The sequence below is a fragment of the Saccoglossus kowalevskii genome, chromosome 9, assembly GCF_978046115.1.
Source record: "Saccoglossus kowalevskii chromosome 9, keSacKowa6.1, whole genome shotgun sequence".
NCBI lineage: Eukaryota > Metazoa > Hemichordata > Enteropneusta > Harrimaniidae > Saccoglossus > Saccoglossus kowalevskii.
In genome coordinates this window covers 22,916,761-22,944,272 of record NC_140649.1, presented here as the reverse complement: position 1 = coordinate 22,944,272, position 27,512 = coordinate 22,916,761, and the positions used below count along the sequence as shown (strand labels likewise).

The following is a 27,512-nucleotide window of genomic DNA, read 5'->3' as shown; positions in this document are numbered from 1 at the left end:
GTTTTTAGAGTACAAAATTAAGGTGCATTTTCGAACGGTCGAATTTTTCAGAATAGAAATTGGCAAATAAAAAAAAATGGGGATAATAGACAGTATGCTTCGTTAGTTTTTAAAAAATGGAATGTCCGTCAAATTGATGTAAACTTCCCCATGTTAACGGTAAAAGCAAAGATCGTGGCTGAGTTGTAGGCTAAACAACTCAAAATCAAAACAAAGTCATCAATCAGTATGTATTATGACAAGAAAAACAAAACATCAAGCCGGCGGAGAAGAGGTCAGCACAAAACTAATAGGTCAAAAGAGTTGTTAATGTATCAAGTTACCTCTCTCTGTGATTTATTTTTCATGGAAATTATTTGCTTGTCTTCAATAAATTTTAGCATTGACAGTTGTTTGCTTCATTGAATTAAATGGAGTTCGTCCGGTTACGAACAAAGCTGTCTCACACCACCTAGGAAAACTTGCGAATGTTCAAAGTACAGGTACAAAAGATACATGGAAGTTTAGCAACTCGGACAGTTTGTATCTCCCGACCCAGTGCAATATATCCGATTATAATCAAAGCTCACATGTCCTTATTTGAGGGACCAGATTCTGCCTTAAATTTGTTTAGATTAAAAAAATAAAATTAGATTTAAAAAAAATAAAATGGGACTTTCAAGGTGTATTTTGGCATCATTTTTCGGACATTTCAATAATTCCTGACGCCAAAAATTTAGTAAGTTTTACCGTAGTTATTGACGCCTATGCAAGTCAGTCAGTCTACTAGACTAGCGTGAATAACGGTGCGCATGGGTAAGCTTCGTTTCGACAATGAGCAGTTATCACTGTAATCAATGTTAAATTATTCTTCAAATGCTCAGTTTATTTTTTGAAAACAACAATTTTTTTGATTTAAAAGCAAGTCAACAAGTCTGACCTAAGAGAAAGAACATGGCGGATACCAGACAGCATCGAGCGTTTATATGCGACCGGAATCGTTCGCTTAGATGAAACTAAATGAAGTTAAATTTTCTTTGCATTTCATAACAATTCAACGAATTTATTGTTTGTACGTAATAATCAACAATTGTGAAACGCAGCATGACCAAATTTTGCAACTATGATCATTTGCTGCTACGCAATACAGTTGTGAAACTCGGATTCACACCTTTGGGGAAAGTCCCATTTGGACGCTTACATCATTTTCTTGAGGGGGGGGCAAAACTGTTCGCAATTTTTGAATAAGAATAAGTCAGCAATTTTTAGTGAAGTCGAAAATTTGGAGGACAATAAAATACTGAAATCCGGCAAATAATTAGGTGTCCGAATTTGTAGAGGGGTCGAAATTTCAGAATTTTTACGATACAATACAGCCTGCCGGTGCATCTGCTGCCGAGTTGGGACCTCCAGATCAAGATAGCGGTAATAGAAAATTTTAAGGTCATTGGGCCAAGACATTTTCGAAAATCTAATGTAGAAATGCAGAATCCCTGGAACATTAAATTAGGATATCATCAGATGGACCACCCATTGCGGATTTTGACCCAGCAGAGGTGGCCAGAAGATGGATGGCAACAGGCCTAAGACCCAGAAGAAATTCACTACGTTTAATTACCCACCATAGACTCCGGTCAGTCAAAATGACTATTTTGAACTGTGGGCATTAATCAGCGATTCTGCCGGAGACGGAGAGATAGAATCTAGGTCAGGGGAAGCCCCATGACCTCAAGATTCTTTTACCCCTTACGTCATAAACCCACGTGACCGAGGCCACATGGCAGCGCCATGGGTAGCCGTCAGTCACTCTTCATTTTTCTCCGTCTCGACCGGAAATGATTCTGAGCGGCTCTGCCTGGCTCTGTTGCTTTTTCCTGTCCGGGTTTCTAGCGTGGGTCGTCGCCGCAGCCGCAGCATCCGACATTCTAGCTGGTAGGATAAGTTTTTCTTGTCTTTTTACCCTCGTGTCGTTTTCTCCTTTGTGTGTTATGCTTTCAACAACAAAGAAATTAAAATCCGGCGCCACTACGTAATCACATGTTGACTTCATGGCGACACCTTTTACAACTGTAATTCGTTTTTCCCTCAAGCATGTCGTCTTTTATTTTTAATGTATTTAGAAATGGATAGATGCACAGGCAACGCCAGAGGCTCACCGCCGGTATTATCTGCTCAGTTTACGAGGCGGATTTGTACTCAGTGTACACAGCAATTGCTGGAATGGAATCCGCATACAAAGTGATATCGTTGTTTCATGTGCGTTTGGGGTTCGGGTGTCTGCCCAGAGAACATTTGTAATCGCTGGGGTTCGGAAGCCTGGGAGTCGTTCCAGCAGTATGTCAAAATAGCCGAGACTGACCGCGTCGCTCGTTCGTGAAAAAGTCGCGCGGCAAGTGCTACCGGCATGGGTGTGAGTCAGTTGTGCATTGACATGAATGATAAGTCCTTGCGCTCGGGTACCGGTTCTCATACCGGAATACCAAGCAAAGGGCCTGATAGTGGGGGTACCGTTATATTTCGGTCTCCCCCGCTGATCGGAGGGCATCTACACAGTCTGTTTTTTCAACTTTACCGGCAACAGTGAAGTTCCTATGGGGCCCATCCTCGCACGGCACCGGTTTTGCCGCTGAAATGAGGGCATTGGTCGAAGGACTGTCAGAGCAAATTACGTCCCTGGCAGGCAGTGTAGATCACCTGCAGGCGGAGCGAGCTGTCTCCACTGCGGCCTCTCAGCTGGCAAGTAGGAAGAAACACAGAAAGCACCGTTCGCATTCTAAACACGTCTCTTCCGGGGAACCCCCCGTTCCCAGCCGTTGATTCGGGGGAGGCCGAGGCTCAGGCTAGTGGCAACAGGTCTTCTCGGGAACCTCAGACACGTAACACCAACGGGGACGCTGGTAGCCAAGACTCCGTTTTCGGGGCAGGGCGTTCGGGTCAGGACATACATTGTGCCTCCCCCCTCCCGCTTTCAACCAGCCAGGGTTCACCGCGCGGTACCGGACTGATTAATTTACCTTCAAGTCCGAGCTCCGCTGTGGGTTTCGACTCCCTACTTGCCGACCCACAGGCGTTCCCGTAGGGAACCGACCCTGTCATGAGACGCACTCTCATACATGCTCTCGCTCACATATTTAGGCTGAGTGGTGGCAGTTCGCTCGCGTCGGATACAGTGGGTACCTAGGGTGGTCCCTCAGAGTCCACATTGCGTAATGACTCGGTGAGCCGCGCCGTTGGGGTGATGCGGAATATTATCAGTCCAGGTGACGCTATGTATATTCCCCCACCCTCGATCCTAAAGCAGCCGCTTACGGTCACTTCGACACTGATGGGATCACAGGCGCCGGGATCCAGATCGACCCCATCCGCACATCTCCCCTGGTCCAGCCGAGTGCTGAGCGTGGGGGACAACGCACAGACGGTGTTGTAGGGCGGCCGTTGGTCAGCCGCAGAGGAGGTAACGCCGAAAGCCCCGGGCTGGGGTAATCTTTTGCATAACTCCTCCGCTGGACTAAACGCTACCCCATCGGGGCAATCTCGGATTCGGACCCCAATTTGTGGGACGAAATCAGAAGACCCCGACCGGACCCCAAGGCTCCTTCCCCGGACCCCGGTACCACAAACTTCTGTTTTGCTAGCCGGGTGAAGGGGGACGGCCGCGTTCCATGGTCATTCTCATCGACCCATTCTGAGACTATCAAACATGCCCTGAGGGCAGAGTTACGACCCATCAATTTCCTTGAATTCGTGGGCGCCACACTGGAGTGCATTCTTGTGCGCGCCCAGGACTCTGAGACCTCAGACGCAGAATGCACTCGCCTCCTAGACCAGGTGACACAGCTAATGGTAGGCCACCGCATGGCTATGTGCGATATCCTCCAGTGTCATATGGCTCTCTTGGCCGGGGCTACTACTGTGCAGCGGGACGCGGTTTTAGACGTGTGTGTTTTCGACAGCAAATTGAGTCAGGGAGTACGCCACCGCCTCAGTTACGCAGAATGGAGATCCTCCACCCTCTTTGATTGGGAGATAGCGGGGGCAGTCACAGAGCTTTGGGGTGTAACAAACCAAATGGTTCAAGTCGATCGGCAAGAGATCGGGTTACAGCTTAGTAACCCCAGTAATCTCCGGGGAGGCTCACCTCACGGTAGAGGAGAACCCCCCCCTCTTGCAACCGCCGAAGCCATGGCCACAGATCCCTGTCGCACACAGATTGCGCCGGTGCATTCCGGCTTGGAGGCAGCAGGTAACCGATCCCTGGACGCTCCAGGTAGTCGCACGCGATTACAGAATACCACTGAAATCTCCTCCCCCCTGTCAGTGCCCCCCCTCCCCCGTCAGGGGCACTGCCAGGGTACCCCCACAAGGCGGAAGCAATCAGACAGGAAGTAGACAGTTTGCTAAGAAAGGGCCCATACACAGAATAGTTCAGCCGGCACTAAGTCCGGGCTTCTACTCAAATGTATTCGTAGTACCAAAATCTACAGGCGGCTGGCGTCCGGTTCTGGACCTAAGCAGACTAAACCAGTATGTGCTTCTTGATCGGTTCTGCATGGAGACACCATCCAGTGTCCTACTCTCCATCCACCGTCTCGACTGGCTAGCCTCCTTAGACTTATGCGACGCTTACCTGCACATACCGATGCACCCAGCGAGTTGCCCTCTCCTTCGATTCGCCCATCTGGGCCAAGTATTCGAATTTCGGGTGCTCCCCTTCGGGTTATCCACAGTGCCCTTCGTGTTCACCAGAGTGATGAATCAGGTAGTACTGCTGCTCCACCAAATGTCGGTACACGTCAATCCGTACCTAGATGACTGGTTGATACACAACCCAGACAAGGGGTTATTAGCCAGACATGTAAGGCTTACACAGGATTTACTTCACCAGTTGGGCTTCCTAGTAAATCACAAAAAGTCCCATCCCGACCCGACTCAACAGTTTGTGTTTGTGGGCATGGAGTTTGACACCGAAGTAGGCCTGGTTCGCCCATCTCAAGCGCGTTGTTTAGCGCTAAGCAACCTAGCAGAACGCCTAGTCAGCACTCCTTCAGTGTCTCTCCGAGAACTAATGCGGCTCATCGGAATGATGACCTCTGTTCGAAGGGTAGTTCCCCAGGCCGCACTACGCAGCCGCCCGGTCCAACGCTTGTTATTGGAACACCGAGCTCACCTACGGGAACTAAACAGGTGAGTATCGATGCCGGACCAAGTAAAGGAAACCCTGTACTGGTGGTTGTCACTGACCAACCTCAGACAGGGGGTCCCCTTGGACCCACTCGTCACAACTATGACTCTGGTAACAGACGCCTCCCTCCAAGGGTGGGGAGCGCATCTATTGGACAAACAAGCCCAAGGAATATGGACCCCGCAGTGGGTTCGGGACCACCATATCAACTGGCTCGAGCTGAAAGCAGTGCACCAGGCACTTTCACACTCTCGACCCGAAGTTCAAGACCACAGAGTCCTGCTCCGCACAGACAACACAGCGGTGGTCTCCTACATGAACAAGGAGGGGGGACGCGTTCCCCATCATTGTCGGTCCTAACAGAGCAAATTCTCTTTTGGTGCTTGGAATACAATGTGGAGCTAACCGCACACCACCTTCCAGGGGTGAGAAACGGTCTGGCAGACGCCCTTTCGAGGTGCCTCCGTCTCCAGAACACGGAGTGGCAGATCCCCCAGTGGGTTGCCTCCAGGCTGTTTCGGCTGTGGGACGGTCCAAAGATAGACCTGTTCGCCGCACCCCGGAACGCCAAGCTCCCGAAGTACGTAACACCTTATCGATCCCCTGGTCCCACATGGATGTGTACACGCCTTTCCTCCCTTCCCGCTAATTCACCGGGTACTGGAGAAACTTCGACAGGAGCCCACCTGCATACTAACTCTGGTGGCGCCCAATTGGCCGACCAAGGCCTGGTTTCCGCTCCTGCTAGAAATGATAGTCAAAACACCGGTAGTACTGCCGGACATACCGGACTTGCTGTCCCAACCGGACGGGATTCCACCAACGCTGCCTACGACTCGAAATGGCTAGCATACACCAGTTGGTGTAGTGGAAGGGAGATTGATCCATGCCATCTCTCTATCGGCCAGGTAGCAGACTTCTTTGTCCACTTGTTTGACAAAGTGGGTCTGTCCTACGCAGCGATCGTTGGCTACAGGTCAGCCTTGTCCCCGCCATAGAAAACTCTTTGGGGTTAAGTCTAGCCGATTGTCCCATTATTAGGAGACTGTTTACTGCTTTCCATAATCAGAGGCCCAGGGCCTGTTCAAGGGAACCGCCCAATTGAGACCAGCCGGGACAGGCTTTGGTTACTGACCCAGCCTGAACGATCGCAGGGGCCCATGCGCATAGGCGATAAGTCAGTCTCGGCATTCTTGTGGGCAGATTGTCTGTTCCACTAGCACTTCCTGGAAGCTCCCAGGTTTCACTTTTTTCGACCTACGCCCTCATGCGAACTGTTTCGGTCCTACTTCAAGCTTATCACCCCCGAATTGGGCTTGGGTCTAGCTTTCTCAGGCGCACCGAACCCTGTCACCACAGCAGCATTGGCTTCTAGCTTCGGGGACAGCACAGGCAAGGTAAGACACCACCCTTCTTGGGTCTTAACTTAGGTTTTTGAGTTTGTTTTCATCCCGGACTGGGAAAAGACTTTCATCATTCTTCCTTTTTCTGTTTGCTCGGAAAAACCCGCCACCTATCGGTGTCTGACTCTGCCTACAGTTCAAAATAGTCATTTTGAATGACCGGAGTCTATGGTGGGTAATTGAACGTAGTGAATTTAGGCGAGGGTTCTCTGAACCTGCCTATTCACATAGTTCATACTCACCATAGACTCCGGGTCCCCCCCCCCCAACCTCCCCACTCTTTCCGTCGCTTGGTCTACATGTAAGTCCTCAAAGCGGAGAGAAAAGAACCAGAGTGATTGACGGCTACCCATGGCGCTGCCATGTGGCCTCGGTCACGTGGGTTCGTGACGTAAGGGGTAAAAGAATCTTGAGGTCATGGGGCTTTTCCTGACTTAGATTCTATCTCTCCATCACCGGCAGAATCACTGATTAATGCCCACAGTTCAAAATAGTCATTTTGACTGACCGGAGTCTATGGTTGGTATGAACTATGTGAATAGGCGGGTTCGGAGAACCCTCGCCTAATTCAATATACTGCATGGCCTGATTGTAATTGAATTGCCCTGAGATTGTCAGTTTAGTTTCATTATGATACTATATGATTTAGTATCATATGCTAAATTTACCTAAATACCTAAATTTAAACATAATTGATGTTTCTGTGTAGTTTGTAAAACATAATAAATTCTGGTGACCTACAATTTTGTACTTGGCTACCAAATTTTCCAGCTGGCCACCAAAAATTTGAACTTGGTCGCCAATGGCCACTAGGAAAAAAATTAAACTTGGAGGGCTGAACAGTGCAAAAAACATACTTAAGTGTAGAGCAACTACCAATGAAACCAAGATGCGGTCTTTTAGAAAGCGCGGTGAAGAGTAGAGAGAAACAGCCCCCCTAGTAAAATGGCCATTAAAGACCCCTTAGTCAAATGATCATGAAGGAAAAGGCGAAAATTATAGACGCTTGTGTGTGGTGTATCTATTTCGAATGCTTCTAGGCATTCTAGTGGTAGAATACATTGTATTCCACTACATGTACATCATGTCATGTCTCTATAAATATATATTTTATTACTCGAATAATGTTTAGCACTGCCACAAACATGTACATGTTTTATAATTATTAATGTTTTCTTCAGTGTTCCCGAGGATTCGTAATACCTATGGCATTCCTCATTTTTTTACTTTATATTTGGCCAGATTGCCCTGTTGGGAAATATGGAGCTGGTTGTACTCAAACATGTCACTGTACGAATGGATGTAGTAAATTAGATGACGATCTACTTGTATCTGGAGAATGTACTATAAGTGGAGATACTTGTGATGATGGATGGAGTGGTGAAAACTGTAGAGGTATAGTGATGTCTTCACATAAATACAAAAACAACTGTCACCTTCATTTACATGACTGTGTATTTAGATCTTTTCATTTTGAATGCAAAGAGTAAACTTGTTTTTGGCATTGAATTACAATTGCACATTCTTATTTAGCTCCGTTGTCGACTTTGTCGGGCGGAGCTTATCATATGAGTGATTGTCCGTCGTCGTCCGTGTCAATGTTTTACTTTTACGACTTCTTCTTGAAAACTACAAGCCTGAATGCTTTGATACTTGGTGTATCAAATGTACCTTGGGTAGACCTTTCTTAGATTTTCTCATTTCATGATAATATCTTCAATTCTTTAATTTTAGTGAATATTTTTGTAATTTTTGGTAAAAATTATATATTCAACTTCTTTTAAAAAAAAGGGGAAGTCCGATTGCTAAATTTATATTACATATATAGGTACTACATATGTGGACCTCTTTCAGATTTGTTAATTTCGTGGTGATATCTTCAATTATCTAATTTTGATGATTATTTTTGGTGAAAAGTGATAATTTTGAATTCTTGTTGAAAACAGCAAGTCCAGTTGCTTTGATACTATACACATTGTTCATTTTCTAATGATATCTTCAGTTCTTATTTGAAATGTGCATTGCTAACAGCGGAGCTATCTCAGCCGACAGGCTGCTTGTTTAATTGTATACAGCATGCAGTGTAGTATAGCATTGTGTGTAATATAATATACCAGTGCATATATTTATCACATGACAATGGTGCATATCATTCACAACAGTGACGTTTCATAGGAAATATCACTGATATTTTGCAATAATCATAGCGATGTGCATTAGTTACTTCGATTTACAATATTCAATTGAGTTGGATATTTGTCTGAGTTAGACAAAAAGGGCTTTTCAGAAATATGAAAACTAGTGCACGTAATTTTCAGAATTTTGATTGGTTGACTGGTTTGGCAGTCATTATGGATTTAAGTTAAGTCATGTGACATTTCCCTCCGAAATGGAAAAAAACACTTGAAAATCTTTTTATTCAGAACCACTGAACACATTGATCTGATATTTGTTTTTAGTATCAATGTACAAATATCTTTATATTTTGTGAAGCTCTTTTCTTTGGTCATATAGTTTGGCTGCCATCTTTGGTTTCTTCTAAAGAGGAAGTGATTTTTAATGATGCCACATTTACCCGAATATTTTTTAAATTTGTTTTGAAAAAGGTTTCCATTTTTATACGGAACTCCTTCTGACAGGAAACGAATAATTCATATCAGTTGTATGATTTCACCACCATCTTGGATTTTTGTTCAAAATGGCAAAAATCTGGTGTATTTATCTCTCAGGAATGCTTTAACCGATGAACTAGATATTTGGCATGTAGCATATAAAACCTTGGCCTCTTACAAGAAAAAGAAACAATTACATCAGGAGTGTGTTTTAATCAATCAGTTTGATATTTTGCTTGTAGTATTTATGGTCGTATGCCAAAGGCTTTTCATGAGAACAATAACATATATATTAGTGGATACATATCAAGGCATATTCAGCCTTCAAACTTAGACCTGAAAAGACTACTCTGCAGCTTTAATTAATTTCGTTGGTGACTGGTAGTTTATTTGGAAAAATATATTTATAAAAAAATGAATATTTCAGCTGATTTTAAAAACTGTTTGCAGCTGTATCTTCAAATACATGTTCACAAGTTAGATGTCACTCCTAACTATCATAATTTTGACACTTGTTGATACACCTGATACACCTGATTTCATGGGATGTATAATCTATTCACCAAGATGAACTTGTATAAGCCAGCTGATATTATGTGACAACCTCACAGTATCATGCAGGTGTACATGTACAGTAATGATTAATTAATTTATAAAATACATTTATTATATAATAACATGGAAAGAAGCTCTATTTGATGACAACTGAGCAAATTGCGGAACAAACAAATTGGCAAATTATAGAGCATTCAAAACATGGTTCAAATAGGAAAAATATTTAATAACAATGAGTGATGTTAAACTGAGACAAGCCTTATGCCAGTTCAGAATCTGTGATCATTAAAGCAGATTGAAGGTGAGGTACATTTCCTTATAGACTTCAGTCTGTACAATACACAAAGAATTGGAGGATATTATAAACAATATTAGCAAGTTAAATTGAATAGAATATTGTAGAGGAATCAGAAGTGCACAATACATACAAAAATGTATGCGAATGAGATTTGAGCAGCTCCACCAAAATTAAAAATATTCTTATTAAAAACCATACTTATGTGATTTTCACTTTTTGGCAATAGTAGTGTAGTAGTGTAGTACAAGTATATTGTGATTCTTTATGTGTTTGTAAATATTATTTAGCTTTTTTTAGCATTCTGTTTAGTTGGTTATCTTTACTGTATCTTAGTTTATTTTATTTTTTTATATTATTTTTATATGTTCTTAGAACAACTCACTGTAGTTTGTTTTAATGTTGAATAAGTATTGTTATTATTATACATTTCAGTTCCCTCTGCTTGTCCTGATGGTTTCTATGGTGAATTATGTAACTATAATTGTCATTGTAAAAACAATGCACCATGTGATAAGAACACTGGTGTTTGTCCAAATGACGATTGTGCACCAGGATGGATAAATCTAGATACTATAGATTCTGATTGTCAACAAGGTTTGTATTTCAACTCGCTGGTTTCCATAGTGAATTTTGTAACTACATGTATAATTGTCATTGTAAAAACAATGAAGCATGTGATAAAAACAATGAGTTCCAGCAATTCTACTTGTGTAGCTATAAACAACTCCATAGGTACTGTACATGTATGTTGTCTTAGAACTTGACTTGATCCCACATCGTAATGGCAAAGCCATATAGTAATCACACACATTGGGCATTATTATCCCCGGACAATGTTTAAAACTGGGACTTGTAATTCGGTCTTTCTCTGTCCGCCCAGAGTAACATTTCAGAATCATCTGAACCGAACCCATTCATTCTTTGCATGTGCCTATAAGTACTTTATGTTGGACATATGCATATGCAGTGGTTTAGTTATTTTATTGAAGATGGTCGGCTGGTAGAATTTTTTTGGAAAATACAATATTCAACTTTAGCATGTGCATAATACATGTCGATAACAATTTGTTTTGCAAGCAAATCAAAGATGGCCAACTGGCAGCTACAATGTATCATGTTCTTTGAAAATATGGTATCTTAGACAATGGACATCCTTTGTTTTTCTTCAATTTTTTTTTTCAGCTGAGATGTTCATATGCAGCAGGTGATTATCTATTGTCCGTCCATCAACAATTAGCCTTAGGCATACGACCTCTATCAAATTTGTTCATTTCTTAACGATATCATAATTCTCTATTTTTAATGAATATTAATGTAATTTTTGGTAACAAATTTTACTTTTGAATTCTACTTGACAATTACCTGCCGGATTGCTTTGATAGATGATATGTAGATACTTTGGGTGGACTTCTATCAGATTTGTTTATTTTGTGAATAGTTTTGTCATTGTTGGTATCAATGATATTTTCGACACTTAATTACTCTGGCAGAGCGGACAGAATACAGCAATAAATAAAACTCATGTTTTTTATTCACTCCCATAATTAAACTTCACAATTTGGTCAGCTTAGGGTCCTTGAAGTGTTCTGCACGTTTATCTTCAGTTTCAGAATTTTGGCTAAGCTCACACATTCTGTTCAAAAATGAGCTGTAAATATTATGTACTTTTCATTCTACCACTACACGGGTAGATAAATTTGAATACTGCCGATTGTACTCAGCTTCCCTCCGGGATCCTGCATCAACTATTTTAAACTTGTTGCAATAGAACTAACTTGTTCAATATGATTTCTAATCTTGAGTTGTTTTCTATTATTTTATGTTAAGATGGTCGTCCCAACTATAAAAGCTTCTTCTATTACAAAGTCAATCCTGGTGAAGAAACACAATTCATATGTGAAATCATTGGAAACCCTGTAGTAGCAAATAATCAAATAAAGTTATGGAAACTGGGTACAAATGACTTCTCTATGTCTCCTACTACCTACAATGATAGTGAAAGATATACTGCTGTTGGAACTTTTACTGGAGTTGTTGTTCAGAATGGTGATGTATTTTTCTGTGGTGCTCCAGATATTGGATTTCATGGATTTTCAGTTACTTTACAACTATATAGTAAGTTTACATGTATTACATTACATTATGTATCTTATGTTTAAAATGAGGTAATTACAATACTCATAATACAATGCAATAGTGTATAGTAATATATCTTGCCTGCAAATATAGTATGATAATAAAAGTCTATTTAGCATCTGGATATGTGATTAAGTGAACATTTGTTCTTGTTTATTATCATATAAGCAGCTGTTATATCCATGGTTTTAGCTGTGGTAATATTCTGCAGTATTTGATCCACACCACGCGATATATTTTGACTCTGTGTTGACTTTTTTCTTTTTTATGTGTTTGACCCAGAGGTTAAAAAAATAGTAATGGCATTCTGAACATTACTTTTTAGCTCCGCTGTCGACTTTGTCGAGCGGAGCTTATCATATGAGTGATTGTCCGTTGTCGTCGTCCGTGTCAATGTTTTACTTTTTCGACTTCTTCTTGAAAACTACAAGCCTGAATGCTTTGATACTTGGTGTATATGTACCTTGGGTAGACCTCTCTCAGATTTCTTCATTTCATGATGATATCTTCAATTCTCTAATTTTGGTGAATATTTTTGTCATTTTTAGTAAAAAGTGATATTTTCGACTTCTTGTTGAAAACCGCAAGTGCAATTGCTTTGATATTACATATATAGGTACTACATGTGGACCTCTCTCAGATTTGTTCATTTTGTAATGATATCTTTAATTCTCTAATTTTGGTGAATATTTTTGTCATTTTTGGTAAAAAGTGATATTTTCGACTTCTTGTTGAAAACCGCAAGTCCAATTGCTTTGATATTACATATATAGGTACTACATGTCGACCTCTCTCAGATTTGTTCATTTTGTAATGATATCTTTAGTTCTCTAATTTTGATGAATATTTTTGTAATTTTTGGTAAAAAGTGATATTTTCGACTTCTTGTTGAAAACCGCAAGTCCAATTGCTTTGATATATTATACATATAGGTACTACATGTGGACCTCTCTCAGATTTGTTCGTTTTCTAATGATATCTTCTGTACTTTAATTGCCATGTGCATTGCTAACAGCGGAGCTATCTCAGCCGACAGGCTGCTTGTTTAAAACCTCTTGGCAGTGTTCTCCCCAAGATTTTGGTCAAGGATGGCGGCTAATTTGCATAATAATTAGCATATGATTTACACGATTTATTCGTAATGTTTGTAATGTTTGTAATTTTTCGTAAACTACTCATACATTTGTACACTGTACTACTTTTAGTTTTATAATTTAGAATGAAAACATGAGTCATGGCTTAAATCAGTAAACAAGAAAATATTATTATAAAGTAACTCGTCCGATATTTCATGTTCCCGTGAGTGAAGCCTGCAACGTTTTTTTTTATTTCATTGATATTTTAGTCATGGAAAAGCATTGATTTTCGATTTCATTTACTATTTATTTTGAACATTACAATAATCTTTTTTTTTTGAACATTTTATTTTGACATCGGCTATGGCGTAAAGTACGTAAATTACGTAATTAGACCAAAACTTTCAATGAGTACATGTCGACCTAAATCAACTTTAACAGTCTTTTGAATTTCGTTTCATTTTTTATGGTTGTTAATGAACAGCGAGGAGCATGTCATTTAACATTAGCTGTGGAAATCATAGATGATTTTTGAGTGTGGCAGTGTACATGTCTGACAAGCATGGCGGTAAAGCCACGCTGTTTGTATCTTGGGAGAACACTGGTTAGCATAATGAGAAGACTGGTTAGCATAATGAGGCACATCCATTATTTTTCAGATTTTTGTGTTATTGGCCGACTGGTGGTCATTTTGTCCGTACAAAATATTTATTTTTGTTCATTTTTGCTAATAAATTGAGATTACATTTACTAACTTTATTCAGATTTGGTACAAATATATAATTTCATGAAGGTGCAAGCCATTTTGAGTGAAAAAAATTGTTAATTTTTATTCATTTTTGCATTCTTTGGCTTATATCTCAAATTCAGTCCAAATAGGTCAAAATTTGATTAACTGACAATTGTGTTCTAGCATATTAACAATAGTTAATATTTGTATTACAATCCCCCCCCCCCCCGTTGATTATATTGAAGATAATATTTGGTAATCGTAGTCCTAAATAACTATTAAAAATAGCTAGACGTTTCGAGCAATGGCTCTTTATCGATAGCACAGAAGCAAGTTAATAGTTATTTAGGACTACGATTACCAAATATTATCTTCAATATATCATATTTATCAGTCCGAGCAGCGTTTATTTATTGACTCCCCGTTGATTAGCTTGTTTGTTTACTTCATACAGGGTATAATTTCCATGGGTGTATAAGTCATACAAAGTTTTATTTCCAAGTCACCATTCACCATACAGTAATGGAAATCCAAAACTATACTATAGTTCCTACTTGTGGTGTTGATGAGTTCCATTGTGCCACCATCCTTATCTAATTTCAGTAATAACTATTTCATACTGAACCAATTTTTTACCATATACAGAATTCAAAGTTTTTTTAGTCATACTGTTGGAAATCCAACCTCATCAACCGGTATGTGGTGAGATAAACTAGGCCATATTTTATTTAGTAGCCATAACTGCCAGGATTTCCAGAAAATTTTTTCCTTACTCGTCTGGATTTCTAGATTCTGTTTCTCCATATACAGTTGGAATTCCGGGGTATTTTCTCCATCATACAGTGCTGGAAATCCGACCACATCAACAGGGGGGGTGCAGATATAAACTGGAATGGCCCAATCCAATTTAAGATGGTTGCCTAGTAGCCATTTTTGCCAAATTTTGCCTAATTTGTTACTGTCCAGTTACAAACTGTAGCGCATCAATAAAATTTGGTGTGTCACAATCCAATCAAAGAGGCAGCCATTTTTCTTTTTAAAAATTTTCTAAAATGCACTTTTTTGGACAAAAAAAAGACATGCTTTGTTTTAATCTTGATGTGATGATTTTACACATTTAGTGCCTGATGTACATGTATGTCTTGTTTGGGTTTATTTTGTATTTTTACAATTTGATCATAGCATTTGCATAAAAAAGGTGCTTATAAATGCTGACATTTCATTTGTCATTTATTTAAAATACAAGAACGAATGAGGCTGTGAATTTCTCAATGGCTTGTTAAATGTAGGATTTTGATGCTTTTTTGTTCAAATTTTAAATTAAAGACAAGAAAACAAAATATATATTAATTTTGAATAGCTGAAACCTAGTGAAAATAGTTCCATCTTCATAGAACAGATGTCATATAAACAGGTTTCAATGATGTTGAACAACAAAGATTAAACATTTTTTTGTTCATCAGGAATAACTTTGCTTGTTCATGTGGTGATCCTGTGCCACTATATATCATAGAATATGCGAATATACATACTAGAAAATAAATATACATATATATCTCATGGACTGAAAAAGTGGAATGTATTTGAAAATCATCCTTTTGATATGATATAAGATACTTATACTTATAAATACTTATTTGTCACTTTATATTATACTCCATACATACATACATCAATGTTGAAAGATGTAACAAATAATTTATGAAACTAACATATAAAAAAAACTTTTCATCATCAGATCTGCCAAGATTTTATGCTAGTAACAAACCAAAAGTATCAGATAGTCAATCTGACCAGCTTACTGTGTCCTGGAACAAATGGACTACTGATGATATTGGAGATGGTCCAGTTGAATCTTATAAAATATACTACAGAGCGAGTGGTGAGAGTGACTGGATATCAGGTCAAGTTATACCAGTCAGTGATTCAAGTCAGATGAGTTATACATCAACCGTCACAGGATTACAATGGTCTACTCAATATGAAATTACAGTGACTGTTAAAAGACCGGGTCCACTTGGTGAAGGAAATAAAGACACTACTATAACAGAAACTACCCTGTGTGCAAGTATGTGGAATCAGTTATCAGTTAAATTTTATTTGACCACTCACAACAAAAATTCAAATGTAACAATTGTGAATCATGCTAACTTAATACATTCTAAGCAAGCTATAAAACAGGTGGATTTTCAACTTCGTGGAAACTGTTGATCGCGTTGATAACTGTAGGACCATTGGATAAACTCCTTTCAGATTTGTTTTGAATACTTCAATTCCCTGTTTTTCATTTTCACTTTTCTATGAAATCAACTAATAAATTGAATATACATGTTCATTACATTTACCTTTCAAACAAAGTAAACATATGCTTGAATGTATTTTCAATGTTTTTGTTATTTGTAAAGATTATAGCTTCCATTAACTGAGCAATGCCTTGTAGCTGTTCCTATACCAGTATGACCAAAACAGTTTGGGTTTCATCTCTAAATATGGATAAAGTTTTGTTTAATTTTATTTTTATTTAACATATTTAAAGAAGCATGTATATCGATAAAAAACGAACATTTTTAATACCATGTGTAATGCACTTCACTGGAACATGAAATTGCAAAAAAACAAACAAAAAATGTGTGAGTGCAGGAAGACAAAAAGTGAAAAGTTCTTTTTGAATCAGCTGTCCTGTATCTGTTTATACAATTATGTTTATTTTGACACTGTCAATATTTCAGTGATTCTTGGGGTTGAGATGCAGCAGTCTTGCATTTAGTCAGATTCTGTGTACGTGTATTATTGTTGTATATTAACCTTTAAATTTTGTTGCAGCTCCACAAGCACCAATAATTCATCAAGTGTCATCACCAGAGTTGAATCAACTGGAAGTTCATGTGCAGGTATCCAAATGTTGAATATAGAATAGAATATTTTTTTTAATGGCACCATAAAAAGGTGACATTTTTTGGGCTCTATGGCCATTTAAAGCTTAAAAAGACTGGAAATGGTTTCCTCACTATTTGATTTTTTTCTCAGTAATATTAACTTTTACTTTTATTTCTGGTTTCCTTCCGTACACCCCCATTTATGTCTCCAACATTTTCTCAGAAATTCTGTAGAAGATATCATGAAACTTGGCAGGTTGATGAACAAGTCTCTGTTGAATATGCTCGTAATGTTTTATTTCCAGATCTGAAAATCCCATGTGGGTCTTTTTCAAGATTTTCATCCAAAATTATCTCTCCCTACTGCACTGAGAGAAAACTGAGCATGCTCAGAATAAATAATTAGCTTAGATTGTAATGCAAGGGTTTTTAGTGATATCATGACCTTGATCTGAGTCAGATGTGTTGTACCATTACCAATCTCAGTAGGAAATGCAGAGGGGTGTCAGGGCTACATTTTGATGGGAATTATAGTGGTGATACTGATACAAACCCAGGTCCTGGTAATATAAAAAGACCTGATTTAACAAAGAAGTCAAGTTGTTATTAAAGGTACATGTATATCGAGGTTTACTCAGATTTATGAATGCAGTTTCCTGAGCATGTACGAGACATAGTTTGGTTGCACTTGTGTACTCTGAGATTTTGGACCCGGGTCAATGAAAGTTTTCAGTTATCAGATTAAGGTAGCGAGACTATTATTTGTGTTGAAAATTACGATTTTCACATTTATTTATTAATTGATGAAATGCACTATAAATTTTCATATGATAAAGTCAACATAACATAGAATGTCATGTAAGTTGGTTAAAATGCATATTTTCTGAAGGGAAGCAAGGCAGCCTCAGTAGTGTTTTCCAAAATCAACAATACAGGTTTAATCTGTGTGCCTATAAATTTCAAAGATAAACTCAAGACAAAGCAATGTTAGGATGTGTTATCAGTAGCTATCTGACACACAATGAGTGTTTCCAAACATTCGAGTGGTTTGTCTCCGCCCCTGTTTGTTTCACAGATTAGTCATTTGCATATGAATGTGTCAGACACAAGGTCACACAGCCACTGAAAAAAATCATTGATTTTGGTGTTTTCATATGCCGAATCTATCCAATTATAGCTATCCCATTCCTTTATTTTTTGGTTTCCAATAGCCTTACACATTTGGATGCCCCTACACATGGTAAAACAGACCTTGATGGGAAAACAAATTGATTGTGCCGATAAACAAGCTTGAAAATCTTTGCTGTTACTTCATGGACGTTTTCTAGGAGTTTATGTTTTTCAAAATACAAGGTCTTTAACAAAAAATAACGTATACTTATTGTCGTCGGATTAACACCAAATTTTCACAGCTTTAAGGTGACAATGAGAGGAACTTGAATGTGTCCAGACAAACTATTTCATCGATTATTTACCAACGAGTTGTGGTTTGAGTTGGGAGCAATGTGACTAAAACAGTAATTGAAATTCAGCACACTATTTTTTAAAACGCGTTGCTTGAATAAAACTGACCAGACACATTCAATTTACCAGACTATTGAACAACTAGGAAAAGTGAAAAAAATACTTCTTATTGCCAGCGTAAATGCGTAATTATTTTTTTTACAGAAAAAGTAATTTTTCACCTTTGATTGAGTAACGCGTCGTAGAATGCAGATACAGGCATGCAAAATACACTTGTGAAAAGCTTGAAGTCTGCCGATTCTAAAAATATATACTTTCCCGGGTCTATTCGTAGTCATTTAGTCACAATTAGAAGATGAAAACAAGTATGCAAATAATAGTCTCGCTACCTTAAGGGAAATCACTTTATGATAAGTTGTACTCACATAGAGTACATATTAATTCAATTGTTTGCTGATGTTCCATGTATTATTTTAACATGAGTATTTTATAATTAGATAACAGGGACTGTGACATTCATGTCTTGTTCTCTGTTTTTCATTATTTTAGTAATCTTACATTTTTCTTGTACTTTGTGACCATTTCCTTTTTCCTCTGGCAATTGTGTTCATACACATAGTATGTATTTCATGCACTGCTCAATTGCATGGTATTGAATCATCCACATGTACCACAACTGAATGGAATACCATCTACTCAAATCAGAAAAGTGTGCTACATTATTAAACACTAACTAATGAACTAACTAATTATATTGTTCATATTTCAGGTTCCTGATAGCGATGGTATAAAGTGTAAACAAGGCAATATTGATGGATACATTGAATACATTAAAGTGAGGTATAGGAAGGCAGGTACACAAGATGAATATAAGGGAAAGAGAAAACAATTTGGTGGGAGTGTGAATGGTCCAGAAGTGATCACTGTTACTGATGACTCATTACAACCATACACAGAGTATGAGATCATTGCTGTACTCAGAAATGCTAATATTACAAGTACACCAAGTGATCCAGTAACTGTTAAAACTCCTGAGGATGGTGAGTTAATTTACATTCTTTGTTCAAATACAAGTACAGCATTTTACAATCTACTGTTAAATACTTAATTTTCATTTGAATACAATTTTGCTGAAAAACATTTTGGCTGTTTTGTATTTTCACTGATTTTAGATGAGCTGAATGGGAGAAAAGAGTATTTTTTATTTTCATTGAATTATTCCTTCAGCAACAAATAAAATAAAAATAAAAGTGTTAATAATGGTAATAAATTTATGTACAATACATAAAAACAAAGATTTGGAATAAATGACTTGAAGAATAATATGCGGTTATCAAATATTATGAGTTTATAATATATTATGAGTATTATCCTTATAATTATACATCTTTTCTTCCCAAAGAAACAACACGGGAATGCCGAAATCCAGGGGCTGCAATGTTTTTGAATTGGTAAAAATCATTTAAAGCTGTGAAAATTACTTTGGTTTCTAGCTGCTCGCTGATTGTCGGTGACTTTTGTGATTTTTATTCTCACAAATGTTGTAAAATTCTGAAATGATGAACATTTTTTGCGGTGTAAAGTGAATATTTCATAGTGTTATTCACAACCCTGTCATAATAATTCCGAAACAAAAAGTTGACATGATAATTCAGACATAGACAGTTGACAAAAGGCAATGTTATGAGCTACAGTTTCTTCCACATTTCATTGCAGTATGGTGTTAAATATTACAATTATTTTTTATGATTTGTATACCCAATCATATATAATTATTAACATAATATACTGTATGTATTTGTATTACAGTTCCTTCTAAGCCTAGAAATGTAACACTGTAACCAGCAGTATATACAATTACTGTTACATGGTTAGAACCAGACCTACTCAATAGTATAATAACAGCCTATAACATAACATAATGTATGCATTTGTATTACAGTTCCTTCTAAGCCGAGAAATGTAACACTACAACCAGCAGTGTATACAATTACTGTTACATGGTTAGAACCAGACCCACCCAATGGTATAATAACAGCCTATAACATAACATAATGTATGCATTTGTATTACAGTTCCTTCTAAGCCGAGAAATGTAACACTACAACCAGCAGTGTATACAATTACTGTTACATGGTTACAACCAGACCCACCCAATGGTATAATAACAGCCTATAAAATTACATATTGGAAAACAGGTGATGAGAGTACTAAGAAAGATATATTGGTAGATAGTGGTGATGCACATGAATACAATATAAATAATCTGAATTATGAAGTTAATTATACTGTAATAGTAAGTTCATATGATATTATTTGAAAACATTTATATTTTATTGATCTTCTAGATATTTATGAAATTATTTTATATCAAATGCCATATTTACTTTACGAGTAGCGCATGATCTTACTCAATTAACAGAGGTATGTATGTGGTCAAAATAAGTCATATTAATATAATGATTCTGTATACAATGCAGGCTTTTATTCATTAGAATATAGTTGTCCTGAAAGGGGTTAATAAATCATACTTTTGTATACGTTTAAGAGATCATACTTGTGTATATGTAGATGTACATAATTCACTTTCACGCTGTGAGCTACATATTATTGTATAAAACAATATTTCTTTTCAGATATCTGCCTCTACTAGTGTTGGAGAAGGTAAATACAGTGATGAACGGAATACTAAGACATCAGAAACAAGTATGTTAAATATCTTAAATATTTCCTTTATATAGTGCATGTGTGTTTATTTGTAAATAATGTAAACAAGTTATCATAATATTATATGTTTCTATATGTTTTGATTCACACATATACCTCATCTTTCAGTTCCTGGTCAGCCTGCCTTCATTGTTGTACGCAGAGCAACTGAAAATAGCATCAGATTCATATGGACAGATCCGGCCATATTCAGTGGTGATATATTACAATATAGAGTATGTAATTAGAAAACAGAGACTTACAAATTCACTAGTTTGAGTTCCCGCAACTCTGTGCTAGCTCTCCCCTTTGTGGATGCTTGATTCCAATTCGATTCACACTGCGCTGCTTGTTGTATTCCATTTCGATATACAATGAAGAACAGTATTTGTAGATTGGCAGGCAATTGTTTAGGCTTCAAAATTGAGTTTATATTTATACTGCTGTACATCTTGGTGATTTCTAGAGAAAAAATTACATAGTATAGTAACAGTATATAATCATTACCAAATGCCTTGTGTGAAATTTACCCACATTGATTGCATATTAGTTGCAATTAATAATTCCTCATTAGTTTTGCTCTATATTTAGTCTCCGTTCAGACATAGTTCGAATACAGGGACTTATAACTTCACTTCTCTACTTGTTTCCGAACCTGTATCTCAAACTTGCCTGGGCCGATTTTTATCCAACGCCACACACAACCATAACTGTCAATAATATCACACAGACTATTTGAGAAAAGAACATGAAAACATCACATGCATTTTGTTTATGATTCAAGATGGCTAAATGGCGGCCACATTAGTGCTACGATTCATTGAAATCAAGCATTTCTTCCATTCTGAATCGGATTTCAATCATGCGTGGACATATATCATTAAAACTTGGTATGTCTGTTTTCCTGGGTTTCAAGTGGATGATATTTTATTTTTATAACAAATGATGTTCCATGGTTATTTCTCTGACATGCTTTGATCTATCTTCTTTACACTGTACATCACATGTCATTCATGGTTCAATTTAAATGACCAAATGGTGTTTTTTTAGTGCTGAAAATACATAAAAATCGAATGGTTTCACGTGGTACAACGTGTGTCACATGAGTGTAAATACTAATTTGGCACTAATGTTGAAAGTCACTAAAAACTGCATTGGGATTTGTATTGTTTTATTTATTCAGTCACTTTATATTTTTACTTTAATTTATTTATTTAAAATGTATTTTATTTTTATTTTAACATTTAAATTTGTAATTGTTTTAATAGATAACATATAGATCATATGACTCTGTGTATTCTACTACCGTATTTGAATCTAAGAATCTACACATTCAGGGCAGTATTGATACACACACTTTAGAAGAATTGCCACCAGGAACACAGTTTGAAATATCAGTGAGTGCAAGTACAGCAAAGGGATTTGGTAAACCTAAATCAATTATCTCTGGAACTAAAATTGGTAAGTGTTATATTACTTTTCTTGTTCTAGTTAGAATTGATGTGAATGACGACATTTGAAAATGTCTAAACTAAATGCTATCTGTATGTACAAATTACAACGTTAATAAGTAACTAATTAACACGTCAGTTTTAATAATAACTATAAACCATTTCAAATAATAATATGAATATGTTATTGATAATAATTGATTTTTTAGGTATTGATGTTTCTGATATTCTGGAACAGCCTCACATGACAACTGAAACAAAATTAACAGAAACCACTGCTTCCATTGGTTTGAGAAAACCCAAGTTAAACACAGACATTAAGACTGATACACAACTGATGTGAGTTACATGCATATTTTAAAATTATATATATTTAGTAGTGTACACTTCATATCATTTTAGCTTACCCGTGTTGTCATCGTCGTAGCCGTTTAGCAATTTCCTGTGTGAAGGATAATTAAAGTTTGTGTCAATCTGAGTGTATTACTAAACAATCTATATTCTTGGTAATCTCGGTGCAGTACAGCATAGGTCACACTTGGCAATGACAGTAAAGACACTTAGGTTCAATAATACATGCTTGAAACATATAATAAAGCTATTGTTATTTTACATAAAATTAAAAATTTTCAAGTTACGTAAAATAAGTTTGTTGTATAAATATATTGTTATCCAACATTTTCACAAGTACATGATTGTATATCCCCCGCCTTGTTCTTTCTTCAATTTGTTTACTTTACAGGAGTTATATTGTTGTAGTTGAAGAGGAAAGGCAGACAAGAAAGCGCGATTTAAAAGATAATCAATATATTACAGCATCATTGTCATTAAATTCAATCCCTAGTGAATTAACAGTCGGTGATGGTATGGAATATAATGGTTATATCAATAAACCATTAACACCTGGACAACAATATATCATATATGATGGTTTAGCAGTGAATACTACAGGGGTAAGACGATTAATATATCGCATCGTCATTGCCATTACATAAAATCCCTGATCAGTGGTGGCAGTTTATAATGGCAATAGTTATATCAATAAATAAGTAACATATTCTTAGACTTTAAAACTAATCGGCAGCAAATTACCCATAACTAATCCTCGTGATTATATGAATATATCAATTAGTCTTCAGCTGTTTATTGTATTGTTGCCATTTATTTTGGGACTCGACAATTTCTCTGTTAGTCACATTTGTATTTATTTGCGATGCAGAAGGAAGAGTTGATGTTACATGACAGTCAGCTGACTTCGTTTACAGGTAACATTCATTGTTCAAAAAAATATACAGTGCAAGGTATATGTAGGCAGGTATTTTTACACGTATTGGAGCAAATGTTGGCATGACTACTATCGATTCTAATTTAATGAATGTTCTATTGCATTACGTTACTTAGAGTGCAATTCAAGTTGCGCTTAAGCACTTTACGCTGACAACATGAATTATATTATTAATGTACTGAAAACTTATTTCTAGCTGGCGAGAAGAAAAATAGAATTACTGAAGGAGCTAATATAATACCCACATTTATAGGGGGTTTCGCTGGAGGTGTAGTTGTTACAATTGTCATTGGCGTATTGTTATTATGTCTAATATGTCGTTTGAAATCACATAATAAACACAAAGAAAGGTAATCGTATTTCATTTCAGTCAACTATACATGTTCATGAACAGCAACGTTATTTAATGTTATATAATGTGAAAAAATAAGTAATATTTGTTTCTTTAACGTTCCCAATAGTATATGATGGTTTTACTATAGGTAATATATACATGCTTTTTATTGTTTGTATACTGTTTAGGAACGAGAGTCACGATGATTTTACTCATGCAGAGGAAGAGTCAATAGAAGTGAAAGGTAAGGTATTTTGTCCAAATATATGCGTACGATGGTTATATATTAAAGTAATAAAGAAACGTATACGTTAATGTGTAACGTTTGGTTACTGTAATGTAATTACAGATTACGGAAACATCCATACAAAAGAGAATGATCACTATCAAGACCTAAGAGACGTCCAAGAAAATAATTACGAAGAGTTGAAAATGAATGAGTACCGGTAAGTACAGTGTAACCTATGGCTTGTGATATATTTGTCACATATAATACATTGCAGTTCGGTGCAGATTACATTCTCAACAAACTCATTCAGAAATAAACTTTAATTATACTAAAGGTGACAATGTGACAAATATACTCATATATATACCAAAGTTGAAATAACAACATATGAAATAATGTTAAAATTGAAAGCCATTTACAAGTGAACAATATATATTATATAAGTATGAGAATAGCCCTTGTGGTATTCCAAATTATGTCATGTATACAACATGTTATATCATTTAATTTCTGATATCTCTATTATTTGTTATAGCAATATCGCAAAATATTCAACGCAAACACAAAAACCCAACACTAAGCCGATTGAAATCAGAAGTAAAAAATAAATTAAATTATTATAATACAATAAAGTAAAATACAATGATTCAATTATGTGCGAATTAAATTTTCATGCATTGAATGTCAATTGGGACCCACTAATCGGTATGGCGATATAGCTTCAATTTATGTATTTAATATTTGTTGCTACTAGTTGAATATTTTAATATCCGCCATGTATATTTCGATCGCAGTTAACAAGAAACCAATTACTCAATACTGAACAGTATGTATGCATAAAGATGTCTGCATCTACATAATTTGAATACTAAAATACATCAATAACATATTATAAACATATTTACAATACTGTCTATATCAATGTAAATTGCCCATCAATTCAATATTTCAACCCACAGTTACTTTTTTCGTCTTGAATTTCAACTAAATATTAGTGACAACATAATATTAGTTTGTACATAAAAATGCTGAAATTCACTAAATATGTATATTTACTTTTTACAGATCCAACTAAAGAACCACAGGGTCATTACCAAGACCTTCAGAGCGTGTCAGAGTCTCAGTATCAGTCGCTTAGCAAAATTTGAATCTTAAAACATGCATAAACAGAATAATATAATCAGAATTATTATATACATTATCTTTTTTATTAACAAGTTACTCCCAATGAAGTTTCATCATTACATATATCGTTACATATTACGATTACACATTAGCAACTAGAATCTCTTGTTGTCGTGGATGCTTATCCACTTGTGTTTTTCCTCATTGATTCATATTTGTTGTTGTTGATTAAGTTTTATTCTTTCGTATTCGTTATATTATTAGATCATGTTTCGCTTTATCTATTCGTTTTTATTTTGTTCAATTACATGCTATATTAGCTGAGATAAAACAATTGAAAGTTGTTACATGCCTGAAAATATACCGTAATGCATGTATCTCTATTGTAAAGAAACACAGATTCGGTTTACATAAGCCATTTAATAATAATCAACAGACAGCACAAACGCAATAGGAATCAGTTGCAAGGTCGATTTTAAGCCGATGTATCAATATTGAAAACCTATCACTGTGTCTCACTCCTATTTTAATCCATATGTGTGAATCCTGCTCAACCCTATAAAAAGGGAATTCTATCGTGTACTTATCAGTTGCCTTCTTGTTACATTGTAGTTTCTTTGTTGTAACATCGCCATAATAAACACTGTATTGTTTAAATGTACATTACGCTTCCTTTATTGTAACTCTACGATCCAATACATGCAGTTTGAACCTGATCGAATGTGAGAGAATATCATCCACACTTGTATATAGTAGGAAATATTGTTTACTAGCTTCGTTTATCCACTTCGTTTATAGACTACTGACTATAATAATATATAGGTATATTCCGAGGGTAATGGTAGAACGTATTTACAGATATACGTTTGAACCTTCTTGGGAGGTAGTATCAGTGTAACAGAGTACCTCTATGGTATGACGTAAAAATGAATGTAAAAACAATTTATTAGGCTTATACAAGTGCATGTGGTTATCAATAGTGCATGGCAAATTGATATTATTTGAAATCATTTTAGCATGACAATACAAATGGCATGATCATATTTCAATGAATATGAAGATTCATAATATAGATTAAAATTGAAAGTTATAATCGATAATTCACGCCGATTAAAATCGCACCCACGCACCCATTGTTAATTTTGTAGTTGCATTCGATGCAAGTGTGTATCTGTATTTTCTTTGTCCAATATTTCTATCAGTTATTATCATAAAATCGCTTTATGATACGATGTACCTTGTAACATATTGCCATGTAATTATTCATATTAGCTTCGAATTTGAAGATTTTTTTTTATGATGGCACCTCCTGGTCAAGTTCGAAAGTGGTTTCCATTCACCCCGTGTTAATACATTATTCGCTTCGTAACATATACTGTGATGTTATACAGTTTTTCCATCCCCTTTAGTGGGAAAACATAATAACAAATGTCAAGAGAGCAGCCACTTTCTTGGAATCTAAATCAATGAATGTTTAATTGCCTGAAGGTACTGTGTGGATGATGGCGGATAAAACATAATTGAAGACGATAACTAACTGACTCCATTGATGACAGTCACAATAACTGGTTCATCCCATCAATAACTGGCTATATTTGATTAATATTACCAAGACCTAATTTAGTTCTAAAGGAGCACGTAACCAACTCTAACACTCTAAGGTAATGCTACTGTAACGGTGCTGTGATTGGTGGATTTTCAAGATTATCTCGTCCATATTTTTTTTAGTTTTATACAGGCCTAATAACTCCTCGCACTGCTACTAATCATGTGCAGAATGTGATCAGCTTGACAGTGTGCTTGTGAACTTCCATGTTAAAAAACTAATGGTCGCAGTACTCTTCGTAGTTGCCTACGTGTCACGGAAGTCTACACGATCCTAGAAGCGCAATAAATTGGTCCGTTGTTTTTAACGATGTGTGTGAAAAAAAATGTTTAAGTTTATTAGTTATGAACAAATCAGAATGAGGTACAATTGGGTACAACTCATCGTTGCATCTAAAATTTCAACTTTGGTTATTCCTCCATCTAGTATTCTGAATCACTCAGGGAGATCTTTGTCACGAGTGTC

General features: G+C 36.7%; 1 protein-coding gene across 1 annotated transcript; it reads left to right on the top strand.

Moving 5' to 3' along the window:
- The first annotated feature begins 3,834 nt into the window (after positions 1 to 3,834).
- Positions 3,835 to 26,102, top strand: LOC146738985 (uncharacterized). Its single transcript, XM_085504008.1, has 21 exons — positions 3,835 to 4,222; positions 4,707 to 4,948; positions 5,080 to 5,272; positions 7,807 to 7,959; positions 10,462 to 10,623; positions 11,857 to 12,144; positions 15,710 to 16,039; positions 16,795 to 16,862; positions 19,081 to 19,351; positions 20,254 to 20,348; positions 20,398 to 20,607; positions 20,948 to 21,017; positions 21,147 to 21,253; positions 22,286 to 22,478; positions 22,678 to 22,807; positions 23,211 to 23,421; positions 23,688 to 23,733; positions 23,950 to 24,103; positions 24,276 to 24,331; positions 24,437 to 24,533; positions 25,382 to 26,102. The coding sequence occupies exons 1-21, from the start codon at positions 3,835 to 3,837 to the stop codon at positions 25,389 to 25,391; spliced, it is 3,474 nt and encodes a 1,157-aa protein (XP_085360134.1). The 3' UTR covers positions 25,392 to 26,102.
- Positions 26,103 to 27,512: the final 1,410 nt, after the last annotated feature.

Excerpts from the sequence above, each read along its gene's own strand:
- LOC146738985 (XM_085504008.1), top strand. The coding sequence starts at position 3,835 with ATGGCTATGTGCGATATCCTCCAGTGTCATATGGCTCTCTTGGCCGGG. Across the intron at positions 20,608-20,947 it reads AAGTTAATTATACTGTAATA|ATATCTGCCTCTACTAGTGT; the intron begins GTAAGTTCATAT and ends ATTTCTTTTCAG. Across the intron at positions 23,422-23,687 it reads TAGCAGTGAATACTACAGGG|AAGGAAGAGTTGATGTTACA; the intron begins GTAAGACGATTA and ends TTTGCGATGCAG.